The sequence below is a fragment of the Herpailurus yagouaroundi genome, unplaced genomic scaffold, assembly GCF_014898765.1.
Source record: "Herpailurus yagouaroundi ecotype Mexico unplaced genomic scaffold, PumYag 193, whole genome shotgun sequence".
In the NCBI taxonomy this organism is placed as follows: Eukaryota; Metazoa; Chordata; class Mammalia; order Carnivora; family Felidae; genus Herpailurus; species Herpailurus yagouaroundi.
The window spans coordinates 5,096,088-5,115,963 of NW_024412424.1; the positions used below are offsets into that span (position 1 = coordinate 5,096,088).

A 19,876-nucleotide genomic window follows, 5' to 3' on the forward strand; every position below is an offset into this window, starting at 1 on the left:
GATACAGACACACCAGCTTCAAGAGCGTTTGCCCTGCTCTGAGGTCAGGACGACCCAGGTTTGAGCGTCAGCGGTGGGACCGGGGCCTCACCACCCAGTCCCTTAGCCTTGCTTTTCATGTCTGTAAAACAGGATGGCAGCTGTGTGTGAGACTGTCAGTAAAAGACCAGAACCGAAGGTAAAATGCTCCACAGTGTAGCATGCAGAAGTATCAGTTTCATGTCCCCCTTCCCCTCTAGCCAAAAATCAGGTTTCCCTGCCCACATTGAAGCCTCCTCTCTTTTTACCAATTTGACACGCCTTCTGGCCACGAAGTGTTATCACACTTCTCGTAAGTAATGTGCTATGTATAAAGTACTGGGAGCGAGCTCGTGGAGGGAAGGGGGCTCACTCTAGAGAGCCATGAAACAAAACCAAATAGCAAGTGAGGCGTTTTACCAAAAAAAAAAACAGGCCTATCGTCTTAAAAAACGTCAGTGTTGCAAAAGACCAAAACCAAAACCAAACAAACAAAAGGGTTGAGGAAATGTTCTAGATGAACCGAGATTCAAGAGACAAGACAAGTGAACGCAGCGTGTGTGATCGGAGACGAGATCCCATGGGGAGGAAATTGTTATAGATCGCATGGAAACAAATTGAAAAACATTTGTATCTTAGATAATAATTGTCAAATTTCCTAAATTTCGACCACTAGATGATGGTTACATAAGCGTCCTTATTCTTAGGGAAGACTCACCGAAATATGAAGTGTTCAGAAATAGAAGGGCGTTATGTTTGCAATGTCCTTTCTTTTTTTTTAATTTGTTTTTCATGTGTATTTATTTGTGTGTGTGAGAGAGAGATACAGAGCACGAGTGGGGGAGGGATAGAGAGAGAGGGAGACACAAAATCTGAAACAGCCTCCAGGCTCTGAGCTGTCAGCACAGAGCCCGACGCGGGGCTCGAACCCACGGGCCACGAGATCATGACGTGAGCTGAAGTCAGATGCTTAACTGACTGAGCCATCCAGGTGCCCCTGTTTGCTGTGTACTTTCAAACAGTTCAGAAAGGAGATGATAATAAGTAGAGAGGTGATGAGAGATAGGTGATAGACATGATAGGTAGATGATAGATAGATAGATAGAAAGATAGATAGATAGATAGATAATAGACAGACAGATGATACAGACAAAGATGTAGAAAATACTATAGCAAATGTGGTGAAATTAACATTTGGTTAATCTTGGAAGATTATGGGGAATCCTCTGTGCTGTTCTTACAATGTTTCTATTAAGCGTGAGATTATTTCAAAACAAAAAAGTTTTAGAAAGAAAGTAAAACATAACAAGTGAAAAAGAAGATAGTGAGTAAAATACATGCCCAGGGGGGTGGGGAATAGCAAATGGCACAGCCACTCTGGAAGACCATTTGGCTGTTTCCTGCCAACTTAAACTTAACATGACCCAGCAATCAAATTCTTGGGTGTTTGGGTGTTTAGCCCAGAGAAATGAAAGCTTCTGTTTGCACAAAAAAAGCCTGGACACAGGTGCTCAGCGAAGCTTTATTTGTAATAGCCAAAAACTGGAAACAACCAAACATCCTTCAGTAGGTAGACAGCAGTCCGCTACCCGGGAGGCAGCCCCCACCCAACCACGCGAGCGCCCTGATCTCAGACTTCAGCCCCCTGAACTGTGAGACTTAAATTTCTGTTGTGTATAAGCACCAGCCCCCCCCCACCCCCCTCCCCACCAGCCCCCGTTCACGGTACTTTGTTTGAGCAGCCCCCAAGTGACTGGAGACAAGTACCCGAGCAAAACCAAGGTTTGGCCACAAGGAAGAAGCGGACAGGGGCTCTCGGGTCAGTAATCAACAGCTGTGCCGTGATGGCAAGGAGGCCTCCTCTCACCATGCAAACAAAGCACCTTCTCCTTCTCAACAGGCAAGCTAACAGTTTGAGGACTGAGCCACGGTGGGAACCGCACACGGGTTCGGCCAGGGCGGCCGGTCTTTGACAATCACACGGGACATCTGCACGTTTGGGTCAGGCCAGGCCAGGCTGTGATGCCACAACGAGGCAGCACCAAAATCTTCGAACCAAGCAAGAACAGCCGGTTAATCTCTTGTTCCAAAACCCCACCACAGGTACAGGCAACTTTGCGGGGCCACCCAAGGTCAAACACAACATCCCCGGCTTATGCAATCGTCTGGCATCTCCCTCTCAGCCTGAGGCTTCAGGCTTCGCAGCCTGGGAGGAGCAAGCTTGGAGAATCTCAGCCCAGCCCGCAAGTGCTCTGGCCTGGAAGCGGCCAAGTGAGACCTCCTTGTCCGAGCCCTTGGCTCATGCTGGCTCCGTGGCTCTGCCCAGCTGCAGGCAAGTCCAGAAAAGGGAGGGGAGCCAGAAATATCGGTTCGTTCTGGAAAAGTCAACCACGTGCCCTGCCCAGGAAGCCACAAAGGGGCTCCACTCCGGCTGAATGCAGGTGGCAGAGAAGGAACAGGGAGCCAAGAGGCTGGCCCCTTCTTTCCTTGTAACCCTCACTTCCAGTAGGTTCCCTGTAAGTCAGTAGGAGCCCGGGAGGGGGTGGGGGGCAGGGAGGGGACTAACTAATTAACCAGAACAATTTGAAATTAAGTCTCAAAGAAACAAATGCAAAACTTTGCAAACACACACACACACACACACACACACACACACACACACACAGATAGATAGAAGCATGGTAAATTGGGAAAGTAGTGGTGCCCTATTGTCTCCAGGCCCCTTTTATCTTGTGAGCCTTGTTAAATACAACTTCAAATGTTTCTTAGCCTATAATATGAATAATACCAGTGTTAGAGCAGAAAGGACCTGGCCCTAAGTATCTCTTTCTCCCACATGACCATAAACCCTAAAACGTGAGAAAATACGTCAATGACAGGTCCAACTGAGTGACCTTGGCTCCAGACGAACACATGGCCAGAATCGGTGCCCCCCTCCCCGCCAAAGATAAGCTTCATCCTATCTCTGAAGTCTTCTTAAACTTCCCAAAGAAAGTCTGTATATGGCCTGGGTCCCGGGCACACCCTCATTCTAAATAAGATGCTGGGTTTCACTAGAATGAAGAATCTGATTGAATAGGAGGAGGTCTGTCCATTAAACAAATTACAAACGACAGAATGAAAATTTGGAAATTCAGAAGGCTGTCCATTCAAAATTCGGTTGGGTCGGGAAAATCACAAATGTCTGTCCTTCGACATAAACCAATTATGGATGCTTTGAAATTCCATGCTGGGGGAATGAATAGGTTTTCAGATTGTTGTGAGCCTGGGGAGGGGGCACAACACTCAGACGTTTAACTTAGTAAGTTTTTTCTTAAAGGACGTGTGAATGACTTCAATAAAGTTTGAGGAACCCCATGTAACCAGAAAAGCTTTGCCAGCACTCAGCAGTGGAAAAAAAAAAAAAATCCTTCAAGATAATCTTTCACCTATGAAATATTCAGTTCCTGGGAATGCAAGCTGGTGCAGCCACTCTGGAAAACAGTATGGAGTTTCCTCAAAAAACTAAAAATAGAACTACCCTACGACCCAGCAATTGCACTAGGCATTTATCCACGGGATACAGGTGTGCTGTTTCAAAGGGACACATGCATCCCCATGTTTATAGCAGCACTATCAACAATAGCCAAAGTATGGAAAGAACCCAAATGTCCATCGATGGATGAATGGATAAAGAAGATGTGGTATACATATACAATGGAGTATTACTCGGCAATCAAAAAGAATGAAATCTTGCCATTTGCAACTACGTGGATGGAACTGGAGGGTATTATGCTAAGTGAAATTAGTCAGAGAAAGACAAAAATCATATGACTTCACTCATAGGAGGACTTTAAGAGTCAAAACAGATGAATATAAGGGAAGGGAAACAAAAATAATGTAAAAACACAGGGAGACAAAACAGACGAGACTCATAAATATGGAGAACAAACTGAGGGTTATGGGAGGGGTTGTGGGAAGGGGGATGGGCTAAATGGGTCAGGGGCACTAAGGAATCTACTCCTGAAATCATTGTTGTACTAGATGCTAACTAATTTGGATGTAAATTTTAAAAAATAAAAAACAAAACAAGTTAAAAAATATTCAGTTCCACTGTGGATTTTTTTAAAGAGGAAAGGGGTATTTTTATTTTTATTATTTCTTAAATGTTTATTTATTTTTTTAAATTTTTTTTCAACGTTTTATATTTATTTTTGGGACAGAGAGAGACAGAGCATGAACGGGGAGGGGCAGAGAGAGAGGGAGACACAGAATCGGAAACAGGCTCCAGGCTCCGAGCCATCAGCCCAGAGCCTGACGCGGGGCTCGAACTCACGGACCGCGAGATCCTGACCTGGCTGAAGTCGGACGCTTAACCGACTGCGCCACCCAGGCGCCCCTTAAATGTTTATTTTTGAGAGAGAGAGAGAGACAGACAGAGTGTGAGCTGGGGAAGGGAGACACAGAATCTGAAGCAGGCTCCACGCTCTGAGCCGTCAGCACAGAGCCTGACATGGGACTCGAACTCCCCAACCATGAGATCATGACCTGAGCCGAGTCGGATGATTAACCAACCGAGCCACCCAGCTGCCCAGGGGTACTTTTTATAAGTGCAGTAGAAATGATTTTGTTCCCCTTCCCTTCCCCCATGGTCTTCTGTTAAGTTCCCCAATTTCCACGTATGAGTGAAAACATATGATATCTGTCTTTCTCTGACTGGCTTATTTCACTTAGCATAATGCCATCCACAGAGAGGGAGGCAAACCATAAGAGACTCTTAAATACAGAGAACAAACCGAGGGGGTGCGGGAGGGCAGCGTAGAGGGGAAAATGGGTGATGGGCATCGAGGAGGGCGCTTGTTGAGATGAGCACTGGGTGTTGTATGGAAGCAATGAATCATGGGAATCTCCCCCCCCCCCAAAACCAAGAGCACACCATATACACTGCATGCTAGCCAACTTGACCATCAAGTATATATAAAAAATAAATTAAAATTTTGGGGCGCCTGGGTGGCGCAGTCGGTTGAGCGTCCAACTTCAGCCAGGTCGCGATCTCGCGGTCCGTGAGTTCGAGCCCCGCGTCGGGCTCTGGGCTGATGGCTCAGAGCCTGGAGCCTGTTTCCGATTCTGTGTCTCCCTCTCTCTCTGCCCCTTCCCCATTCATGCTCTGTCTCTCTCTGTCCCAAAAATAAATAAACGTTGAAAAAAAAATTTAAAAAAAAAATTTAAAAAAATTTTTTAAAAAGTGCACTAGAAAATATTTTACTAGCCTTGCTATCCTACCCTCTCTGCTTGCATGTTACACTTACCGGCAGGAACGCACAAGGAAAACAGGTATTTTTTTTAAGTGTATTTATTTATTTTGAGAGAGAGAGAGAGAAAGAGCGAGTGGAGGAGGAACAGAGAGAGAGAGAGAGAGAGAAAGAGGGAGAGAGAGAGAATCCCAGGCAGGCTCTGTGCTGCCAGCGCAGAACCCAACGCGGGGCTCAAACTCACGAAACGGCGAGATCATGACCTGAGCGGAAACCAAGAGTCGGACACTTAACCAGCTGAGCAGGCGGCCTGGAAAATGGGTACTTTTCTCTTTAAGTGTGCTTTGGGGATTTCGGTGTTCTCATTGTGAAGAAGGGGTGCTTCGAAGAGTGGCTTCCAGGCCTACCTCCCTCCCTCCCCAGGATAAGCCCCACCCGCTGCTCCATCAGGCATCCGCGTGGGTACGGAGAGCCTTCCTGAAACAGCTCCATAGAGTCAACGTCGGTGACGCCACCCGGCTTCTCTTTCTTTCTTTCTTTCTTTTTGGGGGGAGGAAGAGGGGGGCTTCACTTTCTGAAGATTCACAGCAAAGGATTGAGCTTTGACACTGTGACTCTGGTAAGTAAATCACACGCACCCATGCATGCTTAATAGTGACCTAGTCGGGTTGAATGATGAGCTGACACTGTTCTCAGGCAGGGACGATTCCAGATGTTTCACCCAAGGACACAACTCAAAATGGCGTGAAGGTCCCTTTCAGCTGGGCAGCCCTTCCCGATTTGGTGCCCTTTTCTGGAAGATACTCGCCGGTGGCCAGTTCCTGCTCTCCCAGGTTGGGGGGGGGGGGGATCCAAGCAGACCTTAAAAGGCTGTCACCAAGTACCACGTGTGGATTAGCAGCTCCAAAGGACAACACGCCTCTCTAAGTCGTCCTGTAAAGTGACCTCGAAGTGTGACTTGTCACGCCGTCCCGGGCTCTCTCACCCTCCGAGGGGTGGAGGGCGGTTTTGCCTGCTGATGCACAGCAGGTTTGAGCTCATGGATAATCCAGAACATGTTCTGGACAATAACTCCGCTTCCAGCCAAGTCATGGTCCCTGCAGGGCCTGCCAGAGCAGAAACTTGCTCGCCCTGGGGTGGGTAGGGGGAGCAGGCGATTGGGGCTATTTTTCGCCAGGAAGGAGGCCACCGTGTCCCTGGAATGTGACCTCGGTGATTCTGCTACTGATTGGGTGCACATAACCTTGAAAGGTTGAGGCCTTTCTGTAACTCCTCCGCGCGGCATATAAAGGGTAGGGACCCGGAGGCTTCGGGACCGGGCTGTGACCTCTGTAACCGTCAGAGCTGCAATATTTGCGCTCCTTTCCACCGGATCAAGACAGGCGCAGATTCATCTCAAAGGTAAACGATGTTGAACTTGATTGTGCCGGAGGCTGGATGTTCATCTTGCACTTCTCTGGGGCAAGCGAAACGGATACACCCCTTGTGAAAACCTCTTTTTCAGCCCCTGCGATGTATCTTTCCCTCCCATCCTGCTACCTTACCTCTGCTGGGGAATGACTTAGACATCCTAATGGGGCTTTTCCATATCTAAGATATAGATTTAAATGATGCATTCAAAATGAGCTCAACCCGGGGCTCCTGGGTGGCTCGGTCGGTTAAGCGTCTGACTTCGGCTCAGGTCATGATCTCACGCTCCGTGAGTTCGAGCCCCGCGTCGGGCTCGGGGCTGACAGCTCGGAGCCTGGAGCCTGCTTCGGATTCTGTGTCTCCCCCTCTCTCTGCCCTTCCCCTGCTCATGCTCTGTCTCTCTCTGTCTCAAAAATAAATAAAAACATTAAAACAATGAGCTAAACTCTATGAGAAAGCCAGAAATCAGTACCAGTGTTGTGTTCACTTAACATGGCTCTGACAAGACGCAATACTAGAAAGAAAACAGTGCCTGTTGAGGAAGAGATGTGGAAACCTCCAGAACCAATATCCTCGAGGAATATTTAAACAGAGATGCTCAGCCACAGGGGGATTCTCAGAAGGCTGATGCTTAAAAGCACGGACTAAATCTGGGGCTTTGTAATTCTGAGGCAGAGCTTCCGAAACTTTAACATGCACGTGAATCATCTGGGGATTAGGTTAAAATGCAGTTTTTGATTCAAATCTTGGCCTTGATGAATTCTGCATTTGCAGCAACTTCTAGGTGATGCCCGTGCTGCCAACTCATGGGACAATTGAGTTATCAGGGTTCGGTGGTGTTTCAGGGACAGTAAATGATCTTAAACAATCAATGGCTGAATCTTATCAAATCAGCAAAAAGTCGGGATACATTTAAACAAATTTTTTTTTAATGTTTATTTTTGAGAGAGAGAGAGAGGATGAGCAGGGGAGGGGCAGAGAGAGAGGGAGACCCAGAATCCGAAGCAGGCTCCAGGCTCCGAGCTGTCATCACAGAGCCTGATGCGGGACTTGAACTCATGGAACCGCGAGATCATGACCTGAGCCGAAATCGAAGAGTCAGACGCTTAACCGACTGAGCCACCCGGGGGGGCCTCCCTCCCCAGGTGTTTGTCAGTTTTTACCCGGGGCCTCCCCCCCCAGGTGTTTGCCAGTTTTTACCCTTTCGCTCACTGAAGGACTGTTAAGTTGTTTCCATTTTGTGGCAGTTATGAAGGGAACTGTGCACAGGCGTATAGGCTGTTGCTAGAACATAAGCTCGCATTTCTCTAGGCTCAATACCCGGGAGTGGTATTGCGGTCTTCATTTCGCTTTGTAAGAAATAATTCTTGTAAGAATGATTCTTGTACCACGTGGCAGGCCCCCAGCAGCGGCGTCTGAGCCTTCCAATCGCTTCACACCCATCCTGTCTCGCACTCCATGTTGTCAATGAATCTTATTTGGGCCAGTCTTGGGGGGGGGGGGCAATGGTATCTCCGCCTGGTTTGAACTGGCATTTCCCCAGTGGCTAATGATGTTCAACGTCTTCCACTGGACTTACTCGATATATTTGCATCCTCTTTGATGAAGCGTCTGTTAAAGTGCGCTGCCCATCTGTTAATGGGTCGTTTGCTTTCATCGTGTTGAATTTTGAGAGTTCTTTATATATTCTGGATACAAACCCTTTGTCGTCTCTGTGATTTGTGCATATATATATATTTTTCAATTTGTACCTTGTGCTTCATTCCCTTAACTGCCTTTTGCTGGACAAAGTTTTTAAATGTTGATGAACCCCAAGGTGGCGATTTTTCCTTTCTGGATTAGGCTCCTTTTGGTGTCACACTTAAAAACTCTGCCTGGGGCACCTGGGTGGCGCAGTCGGTTAAGCGTCCGACTTCAGCCAGGTCACGATCTCGCGGTCTGTGAGTTCGAGCCCCGCGTCGGGCTCTGGGCTGATGGCTCAGAGCCTGGAGCCTGTTTCCGATTCTGTGTCTCCCTCTCTCTCTGCCCCTCCCCGTTCATGCTCTGTCTCTCTCTGTCCCAAAAATAAATAAACGTTGAAAAAAAAAATTAAAAAAAAAAAAAACTCTGCCTAACCCCCGGGGCTCCTGGGTGGCTCAGTCAGTTAAGCCTCTGACTTGGGCTCGGGTCATGATCTCTTGGTTTACGGGTTCCAGCCCCATATCGGGCTCTGTGCTGACATCTCAGAGCCTGGAGCCTGTTTAGGATTCTGTGTCTCCCTCTCTCTCTGCCCCTCCCCCTTCACGCTCTGTCTCTCTCTCCTTCAAAAATAAATAAACATCAAAAAAAAATTTTTTAAACTCTGCCTAACCCCAAGCCCCAAAAACTTCTCTTATGTTTTCTGCTAAAAGTTTTAGAGTTTTATATTTTATATCAGACCTATGATCCTTTAAAAAAAATTTTTTTTAATGTTTATTTATTTTTGAGACACACACACACAGAACGCAAGCAGGGGAGAGGCGGGGGCGGGGGTGGGGGGGGGACACAGGATCCAAAGAAGGCTCTGAGCTGTCAACATTTCGTTCATCAGCACTTTGCAGTTGTTAGCAAACGTACTTTGTACGTGTTTTGTTAGATGTGCCCCTAAGTATTTCATTTCGGGGAGTTACTGTGAATGGTGTTGTGTTTTGAGTTCCGGTGTCCAGCTGTCCGTTGCTGACGTGTATTAATTTTTATGCCGCCATCTCCTGTCTTGCTAGGAATTAGTTCTAGGAATTTTTTTTTCCATGGTTTGTGTCATGTGCACCAGAAAAGAATGTGTGTTCTGCCACCCTGGGGTGGAGAGATCTATAAATTACACTCAGACCTAGCTGGCTGGTGATGCTGTTCGATTTTTCCAGATCTGTGCATGAATTTCTCTCCGCTAGTTCCCTGTTTCGGTCAGATTCGTGCGCGGGCAGCCCAGAGGCCAGCTTAGGCGTCTGTAAGTGACTTTGAAGTAACTTGTGAGTCCACCCACTTCCATGGTATCCCCGGTAATTTCCAGTTCCCTGGACTCCCCTTTTCAGTCCTTTGGCCCGAAACCTAAGCTTTAGTTACCTGGTCTGCTGAGTGCTTCTGGTGCTGCACTTCTATCTGGGGTCAAGTGCAGAGGGGGCCAAGAGAAGAGCTGCAGGGGTGGCCCCACCAAGAGGACCACAGCCCCTCCTGGCGGACCAAGTTGTGCTGCCCTCCGGGTTTTGTCTTGATATTGCCAGTGGTCCATTCCACCGCCACACCTCCCACGCCTCGGAACCTCCTGGAGACCAAGAGACTAGAGAAAGGAAAAGCACGTAATTTCCCTCCTTCCCTGAGCATTACGAGTGTCCTTTCTCCCTAAAATCAGGGGATGGGGAGCTCTCTCTGGCTGTGCTCCTGCCTGGATCCCACAGTAAAAACTTGGTGCCATTCAACGGTAATAGGAATTCTGGTTTTCTCAGACCCACCTGCTACCGTTTCCTCTCTAGCGTCTTCCATCAGCTGTCCTGTGTCTTCGTCTACTGTCTCTGGAGCTGCATTCTCTGGAGAGACGGGGGAAGAGCGCTTCCTCCACTTATCTGGGGCCAGAACCCTCCGTTCCACTTCAAGCCATGACCTCCACGAAGCTTGTTGAAACGTGGTGGAAAATTGTCACAAAATGGCCGCTCTTATCAGGCGTCGGCAGCGTAAGCAGCAGCTTGGTGGCACGTATGGTCCGCCATGTGCAACGAGCTGCTCTCGCCAGGAGTCCTGAGAATGACCAGCATAAGCCAAAATTCTTAATAAAAAAAAAAAAAGAAGAAGAAGAAGACTCACATTCCTCAGTTTAGGTTTAATCCTCCCAGGAACCTGAGGCCTGGGATAGTAAACGGTTTGCACGGTGTCAGGGCTCACAGGGGACAAGTGCACCTTTGTTCTGGGTGACTCTAACACCAGCTGGCCTTCCATGCAGCACAGAAGCCTCACCGACGTAGAAGTTCCGTACAATTCGTGGAACCGAGGTGCTGTGAAGGGGTTACGTGCCATCATCCTCGAGCACGAATTGATTTTGTGACCTAAAGTTCGCCATTGGCCCCGAAGTTACGGCTTTTCCGAGCTGGTGACGATCGGCTGGAAATAACGTGACCAATTCTCTCAGTGGGAGTGCACCGGTGATGGTATTCTTGGTGGAGGAGATGGAGAGAACAGAGCCGTTTCTTTCTTTTATTTTTTTTTTAAGGTTATTCATGTCTGAGAGAGGGTAAACGGGGGAGGGGCAGAGAGAGAGAGGGAGAGAGAGAGAATCCCAAGCAGGCTCCGTACTATCAATGCCGAGCCCGACACGGGGTTCGATCCCACAAACCGAGAGATCATGACCTGAGCCGAAAGCAAGAGTCAGAGGCTTAACCCACTGAGCCCCTCATGCATCCTGAGCCGTTTCTTTATCAAGGACAATGCCCTCTGTTTCTAAAGGGTTTTCCAGCTATTCATATCTTCCTTGCCTCGTCCTCAAGGTACAGGAGCTGTCTCCATTTTGGAAGCCAGGAAACGAAAACACACACACGCTCACAGGAACACGTGTTACCCGTGGAGCAAGGGGCTAACCCCCAACACTACGCGCCACCAGAGTCTCCCGCGAGGTTAGAACCGGGGAACTTGGATGCATCTCGAGTCCAAAGGCAGAAGACATTTCTTCTCGGCTTCTACTGAGGCATCACCTATGTGAATAAAATACACCCGGTTCAAGTGTACGATTTGATAAGTTTTGGCAAACCATCTCTAGAAATAAGCTATAGAACATTTCCAGAACCCTAGAAAGTCCCTCATGCCCCTTTGCAGTAAGTCCCCTCTCCTGCCCCCCCAGGCCACGCCCCTCCGTCTCAGTGGGCTCTGCTTCTGGGGGCTCTCATCACCTCCTCCCCGCACCCTGGGTGCTCCCACCCACTCATCCTGCAGGCCCTTGAACCCCTCAGACCGGGTCAGGTGACTCCTCCTGTGCCCCACCCCACCCCCATTTCAGCTCCCGTCACAGCTCACCCCCTGTTACACCTGAAGTCCCCTGAGGGGACCCTGAATCATCCTAGTATCACCAGTCCCTGGGGTTGGGGGGTTAGGAGTCCCAGATGTCTTGAACTCCCTCTCTCCTCTCGTACTTGTGTGTTTTCCTAAAAGTTGTCATCAATTTTGCCTCCTTGATGTTACACAACCGGTTAACGGCAGCTGCCACCGTGCTGGTCATATCGGGGACGATGGCTGAAAGTTAGGAAGAGGATGAGGTAGCTCGTCCAACAGCAAAATGCATTTTTTCTTAGAGAGCCTGCTCCTTTGCACCATAGTGGCGTTGGCGTTTTCCAGCAAAACAGCTGGTTAGGTTGTAAAATAACACGGTGGAGACAGAAGTGGAGATAGACGCCAGCGTTCACCCCAGAAGGGACTCGGCTCTCCCTTGGGAACACACGATCAGATCTTCCTTCTTACAAATGTGGGCACCCCCCGATGAGTGGGCGTGGTGAGGCTCATCTCCGGTGTATCAGAGGTGAAAGGACATAAGAATGACACCGGTCACAAGCTTTTACCAAATGCTCCTCTGAGCGTGACCCTAGATGGGACGTTGTCTAATCTAAAAACCTGAGAAGCTTCTGCCTTGTCATCTAAGTGTCCCTACATAGGAGCCCAACAGACCAGGAACAAAGCCAAATGAATCCTGGCCACGTACGTAGTCCAGAGGCCAAACATTCGATATTATGTACATATAAGGAAAAGTGACACTTAACTTAGGGTTTTCGAATATGCTCTATTCGCCATGGCTAATGACGTCCCTGTGCCCGGCAACAGCCTGAGAAAATCAGAGGGCCACCTAGAAGGATGCTGGACACACGTCTGTGTGAGGCATTTTCAGGAGCGTGATCTGATTGAACCTTCATAAAAATCCCATTTCACAGAAGACAACACGGAGGTGCAGGACGCATAAAGGAAACCCTGAAGCTCTGAGGGGACCGCTGCAGGGTGCCCGTCCTCCTCTCTCCTACCCTCCCGCCTGCTGGGTGGGGAGTCCGTGTCCCGGGAGTGAGCAGGGAACACCGTGCGTTAAGCGGGCAGAGCAGGTACACCCGCACACCTGCTACAGGTGAGAGGAGATTTCACGAATATCCGACGCCCGGGAGCTGCGGGGACAGGATGACAGAAGAGCAGCAGACCAGGACAGCCCTTTGCAGCCCAGGCACAGGGTGTGGCTCAGGGAAGGGAGAGGCCAGAGGGGCACCCTGAGTCCCTCTGTAACAAAAGAAGAGAGCTAGAGCGCGCAGGGCGCGCTGAGGAGGGCTGGGGAGCGGAGGTGGGCGTTTGCAGATGGTTTGGGGGGCCAGCCCTGGAGCACAGCGCCAGAACACATCTGAAAGCGGGGTGCAGGGCATTACGTTTATGGCTGCAAACAGGCCCAGTGGGGCCCAGACCCTCTTTTTCCTGCGGCCAGCAGGGTCCAGGAAGAAGTGTTTTGATAAGAAATTCAAAAAAATTTTCTGGGGCACCTGGGTGGCGCAGTCGGTTAAGCGTCCGACTTCAGCCAGGTCACGATCTCGCGGTCCGTGAGTTCGAGCCCCGCGTCAGGCTCTGGGCTGATGGCTCGGAGCCTGGAGCCTGTTTCCGATTCTGTGTCTCCCTCTCTCTCTGCCCCTCCCCCGTTCATGCTCTGTCTCTCTCTGTCCCAAAAATAAAAATAAAACGTTGAAAAAAAAAAGAAATTCAAAAAAATTTTCAAAAGGGGGCGCCTGGGTGGCTCAGCAGGTTAAGCGTCCGACTCTGGGTTTCCGCCCAGGTCATGATCTCGTGGGTTGTGAGTTCGAGCCCTGCATCGGGCTCAGCGCTGACAGTGGGGAGCCTGCTGGGAATTCTCCCTCTCCCTCTCTTTCTGCCCCTCTCCCACTGGCTTTCTCTGTCTCTCTCAAAATAAATAAAAAAACTTTTAAAAAACACGTTTTGAGGGGCGACTGGGTGGCTCAGTCAGTTAAGCGTCCAACTTTGGCTCGGGTCACGATCTCACAGTGCATGGGTTTGAGCCCCGCGTCGGGCTCTGTGCTGACAGCTCAGAGCCTGGAGCCTGCTTCCGATTCTGTGTCTCCCTCTCTCTCTCTGCCCCTCCCCTGCTCACGCTCTGTCTCTCTCAAAAATAAATAATCACTGAAGAAAAAAAAAAAAGAGAGAAAGAAATGGAAGCCTGAGGCTCGCCAGGCCGCACTCGCTGTGTTTGGGTCTGGAGGCTGCCCAGACGCAGACAGGCAGAGAGACAGGGAAACCCAGAATGGAAGCAGGCTCCAGGCTCTGAGCTGTCAGCACAGAGCCCGACGCGGGGCTCAAACTCATGAACCTTGAGATCAGGACCTGAGCGGAAGTCAGACACTTCACCGCTAATCGACGGAACCACCGGGCGCCCCAAGAGCCTTCCCATTTTCTTAAACATTAAAAAAAAAAAAACAACAACTTCAGAGGAAAAATGAACCCTCCAAATTCTGTGGGCAAAAAACTCTAATGAGCATTTACTCCCCCAAACTGACTCTCCCCTGCACGCCAGAAACTTCACATGAACTCACAATTCTCAGGATCAGCGGGTTCTTTCCTTTGCCCTCCCCGAGAAACATGTTCTGCAGCCACATTCGCTGGCCAGGTCCACCAGGGCCAGTGGCCAGGCAAGGTGACGTGACAGTGTCCCTCTTACTGTCCCTGTAGACTTGCCCTCGATGCCCAAAGCACTGCAGAGGAATCACCCCCCCCCCCCCCCCCCCCCCCCCCCATTTCGTCAATTCAACAAGTATTTATTGAGCACGGCTATGCGCTCAAGACATCGAGATAAAACAGGAAAGATCCGTTTCTGACAAATTCTGCTCTGAGGCAGGGGGGCTCACTGCAGTCAGTGAGCCCTCTGCTATATTTCCAGGGAAGTACGAGATCACTGAGCACTTCCAGGGGGTAAGAGAGTCACATTCCTCCTCCATGGCCAACAGCTAGGGGCAGTGGATGGAGCCTGGGCCCCGAGTAGGACACCTGCCCCACTCAACCTCTGAATGACTTTGATGAAGTCAGATGGCTACCTCTGAACCTCAGTTTTCTTACCTGCAAGATGGGAAGATAGTGCCTACTTTGCAAGATGGCTATGACTGTTATACTCCTTAGGCCTCTATGCCCAGCCCTCGTCACCTCGGCTTCCTTGGACCCAGCGCCGGACAGAGATGTGACCACAGCACGAGAGGACAGGATTCAAGATGGCAGTTCTCACCTTGGCTGCACCCTGGAATCACAGGGCGGGAGCTTGAAAAATCCCTGATGCCCAGGCCACACCACGGGCCGCTGAAATCGGACGCCCTGGGGATAAAGCCCTGGCGTCAGGTCTTTGTAAAGCTCCCCAAGAGATTCCAACGGGCAGCCAAGGTCAATAGCCGTTGATCCAGAAGGAAAGAGAAGTGCAATTATTTCTTTTCTATAGAGAGTTGGAGGAGTTATTATTGCTGTTAATTATAGTATCATGCCCTGTGCAATCTAAGGTTGACGAACTATAAACGTTGTCTTTATTCAGAAATTTATACAGTGCTAAATAGTTTCACATCCACGATTACATTGTGATCTTCAGAGAAATATTATTTTATTTTTTAATGTTTTTTTTTTTAATTTTTTTTCAACGTTTATTTATTTTTGGGACAGAGAGAGACAGAGCATGAACGGGGGAGGGGCAGAGAGAGAGGGAGACACAGAATCGGAAACAGGCTCCAGGCTCTGAGCCATCAGCCCAGAGCCCGACGCGGGGCTCGAACCCACGGACCGCGAGATCGTGACCTGGCTGAAGTCGGACGCTTAACCGACTGCGCCACCCAGGCGCCCCGTTTAATGTTTATTTTTGAGAGAGAGAGAGAGAGCACACGAGCGGGAGAGGGGTAGAGAGAGAGAGAGAGACAATGAATTAGAGGCAGGCTCCACCCTGTCAGCGCAAAGCCCGATGTGGGGCTCGAACCCACAAACTGCGAGATCACGACCTGACCCGAAGTCGGACGCTCAGGCGCCCACTGATCTTCAGAGGAATTTTAAAGGTGAAGAGACTGAGGCCCAGAGAAATTTACTGACAAGCAGAAGGTGTGAACACAGGTCCACGGTCAATGTCTGGGTTCAGACCCTCTCTCCTTCCACCCCGCCCCACCACCCCAGTCCGTCTCCGCGAGAAAGCTGTGGTCCAGACCAGCAGGCTGAGATCCGGACCCTAGGTCCAGATGCCCGTCTCCCTCTTCCCCCGGGTTGGTAGCACCCAGGCATCTCAGATTCTGCCCGGCATGGCTCAAGGTCCCTCCCCGCGAGCACCCCTCCTCTGCTGCTTCCCATCTTTGCACAGGCGTCAGAGTCTCCACCGACAGCCCCTCACCCGCATTTGGCAGGTGGAGTTGGCCACCCCCCAAGATGCCTTGTGAACCCGTCCATTTTCCATTAACCTGGCCTCCACCGCATGGTCATTGCGTCTCTCCGGGCATTTCCAATAACCCGCTGCTCCTCACCCTGCACCCCTCTCCCCTCCGGTCCCTGCTTCTGACCTGTCCCCCGGACCCAGTGAGGTCTGGGAGTGGGTCAGAGTTTCTTCGTGTAAAACAGCGATCGTTCTTGAGTGTCTGACCTGGAGCGTTCCACACCCAAGTGCGTGCACCCACACCCACACCCCCCACACACACACACACCTCAAAGCTGCCGGCTCCACGTGTATCAGACACTGGGACCGTCACGTGTGACAAACCCCTTTAGTAAAGGGCTTGAAGACACGCAGAAGTATGCAGCCTGCCTTCTGTTAGTTACAGTCATGGGGCCACAGGCAAGTTCTGTAACTGGTCACACGTCTCCCCCATAAAATGAGGAGGGTAACGCCCACTCATGGGGGTGCTGCGGGCATCGATAACGAACTAGACCGTGCATCCAAGCCTGGCACGCGTCACCTGCTGATGCAGAGTTGAGAAGGCCCACTCTTCCGGAAGGAGGACGGAAGGGCAGAGGTCTCTGCCCGGCCTCGCTCCGCGGGGGGACTTCGGCATTCACACCACTGTATCCCGACGACAGGCCGTGTGGCCAACCCACCCGCCACCCCCGTGAGGTTCTGCTGCTGGCCAGGACCCCCTCAGATAAGTGGCAGGGGCTGGATTCAAATAGTCTGTACCCCCCAGAGTCTGAGGGAGCGTGTTCCACGGGGGTTCGACTGATACTTTCCTTTTCAAGGGGATGAACAATCAGTACGTCCGCCGGGAAGTCTTCTGCGGAAACACCTGCCACGAGCTCAAGCGTTTCTGGGAACGGGAGATCGGCAAGCAGACCTACTACCGACAGTCGGAGGAATATCGCCTGGGAAAAAGCGCCCTGAGAAAGTACGTGGCTCGTTTGTCTTTTTTTTTTTTTTTTTTTTAACTATTCATTCGATTTTAAGAATAGACATTTATTTATTTACTTTTGAGAGAGAAAAGAGCATGAGCACGGCAGGGGCAGAGAGAGGGGGAGACAGAGGAGGATCTGAAGCGGGCTCTGCGCCGTCAGCCCGGAGCCCGACGCGGGGCTCGAACTCACAGACCGTGAGATCATGACCCGAGCCAAAGGCAGACGCTTAACCGTCTGAGCCACCCAGACGCCACTAAAAACAAAATAGACTTTATTCTTTAGGGCAGTTTTAGGTTCCCAGCAAAACTGAGCGGAAGATAGAATTCCCATATCCCCGGCCTCCCAGGCACAACCTCCCCGCTGTCAGCATCCCTGCCATGAACACACATGGGTGAAGCATTACTGCCCTTGTTTGCCTATTTTTTTTAAAGCAAAATTCATTTCCCCAGAAGAAGGCCAGATGGGCATCTTAGAGAACATCATTATTTTAATTTTCCCGGCATATGTTCCTGCCATCACCTATACTTACGGGCAGCAATTTTTTATGTTTGCTTTTCTTTTTTTTTTTTTAATGTTTATTTATTTTCGAGAGAGAGAGAGAGCACGAGAGTTGGGGAGGGGCAGAGAGAGGGAGACGAAGATCCGAAGCAGGGTCTGCACTGACAGCAGAGAGCCTGATGCGGGGCTCGAACCCACAAACCATGAGATCATGACCTGAGCCAAAGTCGGACGCCCAATCTACTGAGCCATCCAGGCGCCCTCGGGCAGTAGTTTTTAAAATTCTTCTACATTAACAAATGTACCCTTTGATCCGTATCTTTAGAAATGGAAAAATCTCCCCTCTGGCACCATTTCTAGTGCATGAGGGTCGCCCTAAATTTGGGGAGCAGGTCAGCAGATGAGCCCGTAAAGAGCAATCAAGCAAAGGAGACCGTGACCGATTCTCAGGGCTCGTCTGGGTGAAGACATGGGACACCCTGCGAGGTTCTCTGAGGGGGGCTGATGGGGGGTCACCCCTCTGCCGGGCATCCCCGAGGCAGCCAAACCAGTCCACCCAGGGCAGAGCGGCGACTCCCTTGAGCAGACCCAGGGCCGCCATGGCTGTGGGGACCTCGGCGGCTCACCACCCGCACGCGCCACCTCCACTTCAGAGCCAGTGAGGGGACAGGCCCGTCTGGGTCCTCCGTCCCCATGGAACAGCTCAGCCGCCGTATGTTTGCAGAGGGCACAGCTTGTGTATGGCCAGGGGGATCAGCCCGACGTCAGGGCCCGTGACTCCACGCTGCCAGTGCGTGCTTGCTGGGCCAACGACATGCACCAGTCTGCGCGACTTAGACTCGCTGTTGCCTTCCAAGCGCCCTCCTGAGTCCCAAGGGGAACCCAGCCTCTTGTACGAATGGAGAGCTGCTGGGCCTCATTCCTGGCCACGGGCAAGGGGAAGCGGGCTGTCCTCGCTGCTGGAGCACCGTGTTAGGGCGTCTCCTCCGGGGATTGTCTGAGAAGCTGAGGTGGGCGGTCAGTCATTTCTGTGGTCCCTGCCACCTTCCTTCCCCAGGCCAGGCCACTCAGCACGCCGTGCACGCGTGTGTCTCCCCCCCCCCCCCCCCCCCCCCGCGCCCCCCCCGGGGCCCGGGGGGGGGCCCCCCCCCCCCCCCCCACGCCGGGGAGCGCGCAGAAGGCATCGGGTGCCGTGGAACTGCCTAAGGAAGATGCAGAAAGTGAGGTGCACGCCGAGGGATGAGCAAACCGGCTCCAGTCTGTTAAAGCATGACAGGGGCACCTGGGTGGCTCAGTGGGTTAAGCGGGCGACTTCGGCTCAGGTCATGATCTCGCGGTCCGTGGGTTCGAGCCCCGTGTCAGGCTCTGTGCTGACAGCTCGGCGCCTGGAGCCTGCTTCGGATTCTGTGTCTCCCCCTCTCTCGGCCCCTCTCCCTGCTCACACTATTTCTCAAAAAAGGAATAAATGTCAAAAAATTAAAACATGACAATGTATATGCACAGTGTCCGTCTATGCAACTTAACGGAAGACCGCAGGGGGACGCTTTCTGGCTGGTGGGACGGCGAGACTCGAATTTGCTCATCCTTCTCCTCCTCTTCCCATTTGAACCCGGTGGCCTCCTCCAGAGGGTCTCTGCTCTTACCGGGTAATCCGTCTTGTCCCGGCACAAAATGGAGGAGATGGCCCGGTTCATTAGCCTGTTCCGAGGCCGGAACAGGATAACGTCAGTTCCTTCTCCCCCGCCCAACCCCCAGCCCCTCCCCCCCGCCCCCGCACGTGGCCACTTAGTCCAGGATTAAATACAGCAGAGACCAGACCCCAGAGGAACGGCCCCAGCCCCTGTGGCCTCTGGGTGAGCCCGCAGATCTCCCCGTGCCTTTATTTTCTCCTTATGACTTTTCCCACGGACACTAGGAGGAGAGGGCTGTTGGAGAGTCCCCGCCTTTCACCAGCGGGGAGCGGTCGGTTGGTAGTGTTGCTCAGAGTTCCACAGCCCTACTGAGGTCTTGCCTCTTGTTCTGAAACGTGGGTATTGAAATCCAGCTGTCTTCGCAGATCTGTCTATGTCTCCTAACAGCTCTGTCGCATTTCGTTTCGTGTATTTTGAAGCTCTGTTTTCGCACAAATGTTTAAGATCGTTACATCCTCTTGATAAATTGACCCCCTTGTTGCCAAACGACCCTCTTTCTCCTTGGTGATGTTCTTGGCTGTGAAATCTACCTTGCCTGATATTACACTCCAGCTTTCTTTGATTAGGGTTAAGATAGAATATTTTCACCCTGTTTCCGATTCTGTGTCTCCCTCTCTCTCTGCCCCTCCCCCGTTCATGCTCTGTCTCTCTCTGTCCCAAAAA

The 19,876-nt window shown here is 51.0% G+C and overlaps 1 protein-coding gene across 1 annotated transcript in view; it reads left to right on the forward strand.

Moving 5' to 3' along the window:
- Window positions 1-16,868: 16,868 nt before the first annotated feature.
- The window catches only part of FAM240A (family with sequence similarity 240 member A), a 5,286-nt gene continuing 2,278 nt past the window's right edge, over window positions 16,869-19,876 (forward strand). The window contains exon 1 of the mRNA XM_040445136.1: window positions 16,869-17,017. Coding sequence (XP_040301070.1) covers window positions 16,875-17,017 — 143 coding nt within the window. The 5' untranslated portion in view covers window positions 16,869-16,874. The remainder of the gene's footprint in view (window positions 17,018-19,876) is intronic.